General features: G+C 42.0%; 1 protein-coding gene across 2 annotated transcripts; it reads left to right on the top strand.

The window, feature by feature from the left end:
- The first annotated feature begins 1,096 nt into the window (after positions 1-1,096).
- Positions 1,097-10,596, top strand: rad23b (RAD23 homolog B, nucleotide excision repair protein). 2 transcript variants are annotated; one of them, XM_079755385.1, is made up of 10 exons: positions 1,097-1,298; positions 3,291-3,372; positions 4,579-4,658; positions 5,017-5,192; positions 5,332-5,387; positions 5,766-5,893; positions 6,617-6,746; positions 8,330-8,463; positions 8,819-8,998; positions 10,261-10,596. In XM_079755385.1, the coding sequence occupies exons 1-10, from the start codon at positions 1,233-1,235 to the stop codon at positions 10,372-10,374; spliced, it is 1,146 nt and encodes a 381-aa protein (XP_079611511.1). In that variant the 5' UTR covers positions 1,097-1,232; the 3' UTR covers positions 10,375-10,596. The 2 variants fall into 2 exon arrangements, with proteins under 2 accessions (XP_079611511.1, XP_079611512.1); XM_079755386.1 differs by lacking the exon at positions 3,291-3,372.
- The last annotated feature ends 542 nt before the right edge of the window (positions 10,597-11,138 follow it).

Below are 11,138 nucleotides of genomic sequence, written 5' to 3'. Positions count from 1 at the left end.
CTGTTATGTTATCTTGGAGATATTCTACTAATCAAAACCTTTTCAATTTTAACAAGTGTATTTTTACAGTTGCCAGTCTACACAGTATTGATTTGACTTTACAGTTTATTACTGCTGTCTGAGCAGGTGTTTGTCAATGATGCACCTTCAGCTCCATGCGACATGATTAGTTGATATATATGAAGGAAAATAAAGTGAAACCTCATCAATATTTGAGCTTGTCTGCCATCAGGCTTTAGATTTGAATCTATACTAATGCTATTACTATGAATACAAAGCATTTTGGGAGGCCATTGTGTTGGACACACTGTCGGAGTCCACTATCATTAGGGCTGCCACCGGTTCCTCACCATGTGGGGAATCATTCAAATCTTAAAAAATACCAATCAGGTGTTACTAATAAGACTATAATAAACAAGCTGCTATTAACTCAATCTGTTAAATTAAATCAGATCAGCGTTGATTTTGTTTCTGGCTTTGGCATACGAAACGTTGATAAGTTACAGAATCCTTATTATTGTTGATTCTATTCAAGAAAATATTATCTTAGTTATCCATAAAAGAGAATTACATTTAGTATGTATCTGTCCAGTAATGTAAGGCTGAATTAGATCTATTCTGCAAATTGGCTAAACCACATGTTCCAAGGTGAACCATTATGTTTGACTACAGCAGCCATGAAAGTCATCCAATTGATATGTACTATGTGGTTATTTATCCAGCCATATATGATTCAAATATTGTTTCAAGCAGCTGTTATGTTCATCTTTAAAGTCAACTTACAAAAAATATAAAGCAGGTGGTTTGGTAAGTAAGTTAGAACTAACTTACTTACCAAACCACCCGCTTAATATTTTTTGAATTAGCATTTATTCTTTGCTATTGAAACTTTTCAATAACAAAGAATAGATGCTAAATAAAGTAGTTCACTCAAGTCAAACTATATTTTAGCTGAATATTGTATCATTGTATTTCTCATAGAATAAAATGAAGACAAATAATTGTTTTCATATGCTCATATTTAACAAACCGAGGCCTATACTGCTCGGGAGACAGGGTGGTTCCCCACCTACAGGAGCGCCAGTCGGCAGCTGCTGCTCCGTGTGACTGAACAGAAGAAGAAGGCTGAGCCCAATGGCGTTGACCGGTCCAGAGTAATGAGCCTGCGATACATAACTCACAGAGAATAACCCCTCAAGTGCCTTTAGATATCGAGAGTGACAGTAGCTAAGATGCTGATCACTTTGAAAACCCTTCAGCAGCAGTCTTTTAAAATTGACATCGACGAGGAGGACACGGTAAGAGTTAAAACACCAAGTGGGCTTTGTGGAGGAGGACGGACTGGGCACAGAATATAGACGAATTACAAACACGTTGTTAAAGTTGGGAGTTTAACCAATGCTTACACCTTGGCAGTGTATATGCTGTGAAATGTACGTACATGTGTAACGATATTACGTATAATTGCTTGTCAACAGAGAGCTGAGTGGGTCGTAGCTTCCAGCATTTAGACGGGTCCAGTAGAAGTTGTAGATGAAGGCTTTAAAGGCCTAGTGATATCCAGACACTATTAACGTGATGTGTGTCTCAGTTTGATTCGTGTTGTCCTTTTTTATCTGCCTTGCCTCGATTAGGAGCCTGGAGGCTGCTATGTGCAATATGCTTGCTAAAACACGCACATATGGATGACCTATCTAGACCGAACTTTAGCTGAACTAGTTTTTACTTTCGATTCCTAGCAACTCCAGTGTGTGGCCCCACAAGGGCCCTGTGTGCTAACGCCAGATAAGTGCCATACCCTCGCTAGTGTCAAACGTACACCCCTCCCAATATCTAGAGTTCATCATAAACAGAACTCCTCACATGCAATAACATTTGAGGCAGCAGAGTTGAGACATAACTTGAACTCTTCTCTATTTACCTATGATTCTTGGCATCTAGATATTTGACATTTTCCATAAAGTGTGTTCATGGCATTGGAATCATATTCGCCTGACGCAAGAGCCAGTCAAAACAAAATGGTTAGTGTGTTATTTAGATTGAAAGAAAAGGAAGGGTCACCCAAAACATGAAGAAGAACCATTGGGGCCCATTCCTTTAGGCCGATTGTAGCTTCAGGTTTGAAGTTCTACAATGTGCAGATAATGAACGTCCCTCAACGGTTTGTTTAGGCACTGGACTTCATGTGGAAAGTACAGACATTGTCCCTAAACTTATGTTTACCGAAATATCAAGACATGACTAATTTCCAAGAAGAAAAGGTTGTGATTAAACTTTGTTAAATACACCAATTTAATATGACTGAAGGACCTCCTTCAACACATTCAATTTTAATTCTTTGCCTCATGGATTTAACAAGGTGCTAGAAAAGATGGGAGTTGATGACCACACACATTATTGCTACTTAATGCCGGTTCGACCTCATTCCCTTGGTGTTATTGATTTGACTGTTCTGGCAATCAAAGTTCATTGTGTTTTTTCACATGTTGGTATAGTCTTTGGTTTGTGGCCATAATGGGATGACCATGCTCAGCAATTGGTCTAATACTTAGCTCCACTGTGATATTTTTTTTAGTGGTGTTTATTTTTAGTCCCACATGGGACAACACTCCCTAAGCCATTGAAGGAGCAAGGCAATAGTCCCAGAAGAATAAGAAACATTGAGTATTAAGGACTATAAAATTAAAAAATAGAAATATACAGAAATTAGTGCATGAGCGAAATGAATAACATGATATTATGTTATTACAAACTGGTATGAAATATAGAGACGTTACAGTGAGTTTTGACCTTAGAATGAGCAAACACATGGAAGGTGGTTATTAAGTTAATATAATGCAAGCTTGTAACTGATAAGGTGATATATATATATATATATATATATATATATATATATATATATATATATTCACTCACATCAGGAATGCTAAAAGGTGCAAACTGTAGTTCTACTTGCTTGATTCATGCTAGCAAACACACTGTATAGAAAGTGGTTCAAAGGTACATTTTTATAGAACTTGGTTTACACATTCTCTCAGCTTAAAATTGGCAAGCTTGTGACTATGAGTGGTTCAAAGTTCCCTCTTTACTTCAGTATTTTATTTTTTTTTACATGCTTAGCTTAAACTTTTTTTAGACATCCAAAGATTTGGCTTGAAATTTTAAGTTGCTTTATTGATTTGGTAAATGATTTATACATTCAAAGGCCTTGTGCAAATTCTGCTCGCATTGGTGGTCAGAAGAGCCAGTGGTTCAAACTATCATATTATTACTATTTAATGTTTCCACAGGTAAAGACATTAAAAGAAAAGATTGAACATGAGAAGGGGAAGGACAGTTTTCCAGTCAACGGACAGAAACTAATATACGCTGGTATGTTAAACCACAAGGCTCTTAATCACTTTACGCCTTTTCATAACCAACGTTGAAACATGTGAATCATAGTAACCTAAGGATCACTTTAATTCTAAGTGAAGTGAATGGCGATAATTTAAGGCTGGGGTTTGAGGGAGAATGAGTGTCGATAGACTGGACCTTTTCTTGCAGTAATGACGTCAAACACCAACATCAAGGTGCTATGGTGGCCAAGAGTGAGCAATAGGGACAGTAAACCTGGCACAACCTGACCTTATAAAGTAGCTTCATATCTTGCATTATTTCATGTAAACATACAGAGTTGCATTGTTCACTCAATGGATTGCACTTGGCCGGGCTGCCACTGCTTGGCTCAGGGGTGGGGCCTCCAGCGGGGCGGGGCCTCCAGCGGGGCGGGGCCTCCAGCGGGGCGGGGCCTCCAGCGGGGTGGGGCCTCCAGCGGGGTGGGGCCCCCAGCGGGGCGGGGCCCCCAGCGGGGCGGGGCCTCCTCATCTGACCCCTGCCCAGAGCCAACCCTGTGCCTCTCCTGCGGGCTGCAGCGAGGACTTGGTCCCCCTTTAGTACAACTAGATTTTCTCTTCAAGTGAGGAAAACGAGAATTTAAGAAATCTAGAAATGGTTTCCTTTGGAAATGAAGACTAATAAGGAAATGGGAGATAAAATCTCAGAATGTTGAGTTCTCTGATTCCTTATTAACATGACACATGGTGTCTTATGGCGTGTTATACAAATACATATATGCAAAGTTGAGCAGGTTCCATTCAACGTTAGGCCTGGGAGTGTGCGTGCATCACGGGGCATTCTCATCCGTCATACTACTCTCAGTGTAAGTAGTGATGCTAATTCCAGTGAATTATTATACTTGAGCTGAGGGTCCTGTACACCTTGGTTCCAATATGTTTTAGACGTCAAAGTATTGCTCGGAAGGGGTAAACTACCAAATTTTATTACTAATATTTAAAATTTAAACAGTTTGCATTTTTGCAGTTTTCAATTTTTACAGTTGTATTATCATTGCATTTACTTTAAGATGATTAACAAATGAAAAGCCAGTGATTTAATAAAGCATTCAAAAGCCTACAGGGATGTTTTAATGCCTAATTGTGCCCTCTACATAATCTCGGAATTGTAATTACTAAAGATTAGTAAAGAAAATAGCTGTGAATATAAATGTTTAATTCAATATGCTTGTGTACTCCACAGGTAAAATCCTCAGCGATGACTCGCCGATCAAGGAGTACAAAATCGATGATAAGAGTTTTGTCGTCGTCATGGTGACGAAGGTAGGGTTCAACCGTTTCAATTTCTAAACAAGTTTAATTTTTCTTAATTAAACATTTTATATTATAGACACTTTGTTCGGATGCAACTGTACTCCTGGACAGCACTTCATTAACCACCCTTTATTAACAAGCCTACTGATCACAATCTACTGATCATGGGTTGGTCATGGATTGAAAATATTACAATTATTTTGTTTGAAGTATTTGGTTCATTACCTGATACTAGTTTCATAGGACGGAGCAGAAACAAGTAGCCGTTCATAACCATATATGCATTTATTGTAACCTTACCTGAGTAAAAGTAAACCTTGAAGCAAAAGCACCTTTGCAGAATGTTTTTGTTCACCTCGACTCCCAGCCTAAAGCAGCCCCATCGGCCGTGACTCCCCCGGCTGCCCCGATGCCCTCGGCTCCAGCCCCAGGGGAGACACCATCTGCGGCCGGCCCTGCAGAGCAAGCCCCTCCAGCAGAGAAGCCTGCAGCAGAAGAGACCGCCGCCCCGGCGACTGTGGAGCCATCTGCCACTTCCAACAGGTAGGATTATGGAGGGATCAGGTTCCTTAATTACTTGGTTTCTCTAAAGTGCACTCTGACAAAAATGTGGTTTGTTTGGAAAATGTGTTCATGTAGAACCAACCATACCTTACTGGATGTTCCACTCTTTGTCTTGTAGAACCAGTGAGGCTGCTACGGACACAAATCTATTTGATGAAGCAATTTCAGCACTGGGTACGGGTGAAGTGTTTTGACGAAGATCTGATGTGTGGTGCAGTCAGTAGTGGGCCTGTTGGCCCACAAATAAAACACATGACGATTATGTTTCTTAGTAGTCAAATACAGTTGTTGTAGCAGACGAAGTGCTTACCTTAGGTGCTATAGAAGTCCATGAAGTCTCAAATAAAAACGTTTAGTATTGGTCAATTTGTGCTGAGAAATCTTTAAAGGGAAATTATATTTTCAAATGCCATGTTATAAGTTACACGTATAGACAAAAAGGGAACAATTTTTGCATTTGCGTCCCTTTGAGTCAAACTTACACTTGATGAGATGCGCTTATGAGCACGTCTGCGTGTTGACCATGCTGTCCTCTCCTCGGCTCCCGTCCAGTGACGGGTCAGTCGTACGACTCCATAGTGGCTGAGATGATGTTGATGGGCTTCGAGAGGGAGCAGGTGGTGGACGCTCTCCGGGCCAGCTTCAACAACCCAGACCGGGCCATGGAGTATCTGCTCACGGTGAGACCCACGGCCACTGTGGCCAAAAATACATTTAGCAAATGAGAAACCCCCTCCAGCTCAGAGGAGTAAATGCTAGCGTTGCGGTCGTAATCCAGATATCTATTTAATATAATACAGCCAAACACACACTACAAACAAATGTTTGTCATTGATATGCATAAATGTTGGAGGTGGGATGGATAGTCTGGTGGTTGTGTTGCTGTGTTAAACTCCTAGCCAAAAGGTTCAAAGCCCAAAGTCTACATTCTACCTGTCGGTATCCTCGGGGAAGAGGCTAGCTCTGTCTTTTCCTGAATATCGTGTCTCTAAATTCACTGCAGGGTTATTTGGCAGAAGGCTCCACAAAATGATCCAATAGACACACTGTAGTGCTCTGCAAATATTAAAACAGTGCACCGAAAAATAATTTGTTTGAAATATGTATTTATTTAATATTTGTTTTACCGTCCTCTGCACAACATTAGTAATACAACCGTCACCAAAAGAATGAACGCATTGTATTATTCCAGGCATCAGTTGGTCGTGGTGAAAAAGAAAAAACATCTCTAGTCCTTGGATTAGTACCAAACAATCCAGGTGTCACACAACAGGTTGAGTGACATGCGTTGACCTTTCCAAAAAGGTCAACGACCGTTCAGTCAGTCAATCAGTGCAGTAGGGTTGACCCACTTGGCGCCGGTTCATGACCATGTATGGCTCCCCCTGCTTGCTGGTTTCCAGGGCATCCCAGCCCGGGAGGAGGGAGATGCTGTTCCAGCGGTCCTTCCTATTGGTGCAGCTCCAGCCCCGGTGGCTCCAGCCGCTGTCAGCAGCCCTTCCAACCCTGGCCCCACCCCAAGCCCCGCAGCTGGTCAGTGTCCGCCGGCCCAGAGCACCGCCTTACCACAGCGCTGCGGAGCCAATACTCTGTGGCTTCCTGCTTTGGTTTAACGGGATCCTGTTGCAGCACCATGGCGCTCTTGATTAGCCAGATAGATTGGGCTGTGATGTTAAATCTACCCTGCAGTGACCTCACAAGTGGAAGTGTCCAACCTGAATGCCCTGTAGTGACATCACAAGTGGGAATGTCCACACAGACTTACCTATAGTGACATCACAAATGAGTTCCCACCAAGACTGCCCTATAGTGACATCACAAGTGGGAGTGTCCACCCAGACTGCCCTATAGTGACACCACAAGTGGGAGTGTCCACCAAGACTGCCCTATAGAGACATCACAAGTGGGAGTGTCCACCCAGACTGCCCTATAGTGACATCACAAGTGGGAGTGTCCTCCCAGACTGCCCTATAGTGACATCACAAATGGAGGTGTCCACCCAGAATGCCCTATAGTGACATCACAAGTGGGAGTGTCCTCCAAGACTGCCCTATAGTGACATCACAAGTGGAAGTGTCCAACCTGAATGCCCTGTAGTGACATCACAAGTGGGAATGTCCACACAGACTTACCTATAGTGACATCACAAATGAGTTCCCACCCCGACTACCCTATAGTGTCATCACAAGTGGGAGTGTCCTTCCAGACTGCCCTATAGTGACATCACAAGTGGGAGTGTCCACCCAGACTGCCCTATAGTGACATCACAAGTGGGAGTGTCCACCCAGACTGCCCTATAGTGACATCACAAGTGGGAGTGTCCTCCCAGACTGCCCTATAGTGACATCACAAGTTGGAGTGTCCTCCCAGACTGCCTTATAGTGACATCCCACGTGGGAGTGTCCTCCCAGACAGCCCTATAGTGACATCACAAGTTGGATTGTCCTCCCAGACTGCCCTATAGTGACATCACAATTGGGATTGTCCTCCAAGACTGCCCTATAGTGACATCACAAGTTGGAGTGTCCTCCCAGACTACCTTATAGTGACATCCCACGTGGGAGTGTCCTCCCAGACAGCTATAGTGACATCCTAACTGGGAGTGTCCAACCTTAATGCCCTGTAGTGACATCGTAAGTGGGTTGTCCACCCAGACTGCGCTATAGTGACATCACAAGTGGAAGTGTCCACACAGACTGCGCTATAGTGACATCACAAGTGGAAGTGTCCACCCAGACTGCGCTATAGTGACATCACAAGTGGGAGTGACCACACAGACTGCGCTATAGTGACATCACAAGTGGGAGTGACCACACAGACTGCCCTATAGTGACATCACAAGTGTGCTGTCCACCCAGACTGCTATAGTGACATAACAAGTGAAAGTGTCCTCCCAGACTGTTGGATGGATCAGTCGATAAGTTGGTTCCCTCGCTGGTTCTGCTGGTGGGTTGATCTATAGTATCTTTCTATGTGGACACTCACACTTGTGATGTTACTGGGGAACATTTTTAAATATCTTGTAATGGCTAATCAACAACTGACCTAGCGGTGAAATAGGGCACCTTTTACACTTCCTTATCCATACTTTCCCGTGCTATATTTGTTTTGAATAGCTCCGGCCAACCCCCTGAGCTTCCTCAGAAACCAGCCCCAGTTCCACACCATGAGGGAGCTGATTCAGCAGAACGCCTCCCTGCTGCCCGCGCTCCTGCAGGAGATCGGCCGGGAGAACCCCGAGCTGCTGCAGGTACCCTTGGTTAAGAAACCCAGACCTCCCGGGAATGGGCGTCATTCGAAGAATTCTAAATATTGAAGTGATAACACAACTGATATGGGAAGGGTGTTTATTCAGTCCGTCATCTCTGTGAATCTCTGTGTTAGGCTGTATTGGATGGAAATTGGTTGTCTTTGGTTCTATTGTGGTGGAGCGTTTGAGGTGAAATGGCTTTTAGGCTTTAATATCGTTCAAAATGTAAACACACATAATGCGTGCATTTGTATTGCGTTTTCGTCCTTTTCCTGTCACAGCCACACATTGTAAGTGTGCTGGATCTGAATCTAATCCGAATGACGTCTATATTTTGTCCCCTTTTTAAAATAAGGAAATAAGTAACCATCAGGAGCAGTTTATTCAAATGCTGAACGAGCCAGTGACGGTTGAGGTACCATCAGCTGGAGGAGGAGGAGGAGGAGGAGGAGGAGGAGGAGGAGTGCTGCCCTCCAACCCGTCTGGAGGAAACTACATCCAGATCACACCGCTGGAGAAGGAGGCCATCGAGAGGGTGAGGAAGATCATCACAAAATAATGGGAAATATAGAGAGCTAACGTTAGAGCTAACGTTAGCATTGTACATATTTATAATTCAAAATTCCTCCCAGCCTTTATACCATAGATATTCTAGGGTCTATAGAATATTACCCCGTTGTCTGATTACAGTTTAATTAATTTTTCACAATTTACCAGCTGTCGTTTTGAAGACCAAATCACTGCACCATTCGTTTCAATGGGAATCGCGACAGTCTATACTTTCAACATAAGTGTACATATTTATAATTTGAAATTCGTCCCATCCTTTATATCACAGATGCTATAGGGTCTATAACATATAACCGCGGTTTCTGATTACAGTTTAATGCATTTTTCACAATTTACCAGCTCTCGTTTGAAGGCTGAACAGACAATTTGACTGGAACAACTTAGCAGGTAGTTGTTTTTTTGCGTTTAAGATATGAAGTGATTTCTTGCCGATGATCCATGGCTGCCTTGTGAATGTCGGCACACATCGAATAATCGTTTAGTCGTTCATACAACCCACAGATTATTCTACCATGAAAATTTTGAGTTATTCACATCCCTAGTTTAAAGGGGACATATAATACCACCAGGTGATTAGCCTTACAAGCCGTTTCGAAAATCTGCCCCATATGACATCACTAGTTGGCGTGTCAACCTAGATCTGTGCTGGATAGATGAGCATCGTTTACTTCAGTAGGCTGGTAGACTGATCTAGTGATGTCATATGGGGCAGATATTTTCGAAACGGCTTGTAAGGCTAATCACACTCACACCTGGTGGTATAATATGTCCCCTTTAAAGCCTCTATTAATTTTAACGTTTTTGTATTATCGATACACAAATCAATGGATTTTTTATTTGTAAAATGTTCCCCAGCAATTCTGGCTGTCATTCCGTCTTCATATTTAACAAAGAGGATTTCTAGTTTCACTGCAATACTGTCCCCAGTTCTCCATACATATGAAGCACATTTTGGGCTGGACACCGTTTGATTGCATGGTCGTACCGTGAAGAGTCCAGGGCGTTGGAAGGAACACATTCATAACCAGAACTAGATGGGGGTGCCTTATTAGGTGGATATAAAAAAGAGTTGTCGACCAGCAATGAGTCATGGGAACCAAATTAAGAAATGAGGAAACCACTGAAAATGTTGCAAAATGAAGAAGTTGACTCTTGCCGGTTAACTTGTGGAGTTGTCTGTCATGTCCTTCTGTGACGTGACATTTGTCTTGGTCTTCCTGTTTCCAGCTAAAAGCCCTCGGGTTTCCAGAAGGACTCGTCATTCAGGCCTACTTTGCTTGTGAGAAGAATGAAAACCTGGCTGCCAACTTCCTTTTACAACATAACTTTGGAGATGATTGAGACTTTTTTTAAACTTTTTTTTGTTAATCTGTTCTTTGTTGATTAGTTATTATGTCATGATATGCGTAAATGATGAGTAAAGGGCCTTCCACATTTTATACAACTTTTACTGAAAAAGATTACTTGTTTTTCCTCTTTTCCTTTTTAGGACCACTGGATTATTTCAAACTGTTCAGTTAAAAATGTTAGGAATGAAGTAAAATCACTTTGGTGCATCACAAATACTTTGTTTGCGTTTGCGTTCTTCTGCAAGATAGTGCGATCTTGATGAACTGAATGAATCCATACGTTGTCTTTGCTGAATTTGCTCTACTTATGAGAAATACACAAACATTAAGTAATAGTCATTGACCATTCAGGTTAATTTCGATTTTAGCATTGGCATAACTGGTGGTTAACTGCTGATATCGAGTGTGTTATGTTTGAATCATTTATTGGACTATCTGACATGGAATCCGCAGTCTGAATACACAATTAAAATTGAGAACTGTTTGCAAAGGATGTCCCTTAAGGTTTATGGGTTGAAATATACTAAGCCTAATTCTATTTACTTGGAAAGTAAATTGACAAAGACAACACTGTCTGAAGTGCATTGCAAACTACACTAATTCGACTATGCAAATGTTCAACATGAACAGAGTCTTATTTGGTTTGTAAATGTAAGTGTAGAGCAAGTAGATCTGTAAATGTAGAACACATCTGCTTCCTCAGTCGCTCATTCTGCGGTTGCTAATATAGCTGATGATGGTTTCACTCCGGCTATA

Source organism: Pollachius pollachius (genome assembly GCF_949987615.1).
Source record: "Pollachius pollachius genome assembly, chromosome: 18".
NCBI classification, from domain to species: domain Eukaryota; kingdom Metazoa; phylum Chordata; class Actinopteri; order Gadiformes; family Gadidae; genus Pollachius; species Pollachius pollachius.
The sequence above is the reverse complement of the archived record's forward strand: the minus strand, read 5'-3'. Positions and strand labels throughout refer to the sequence as shown.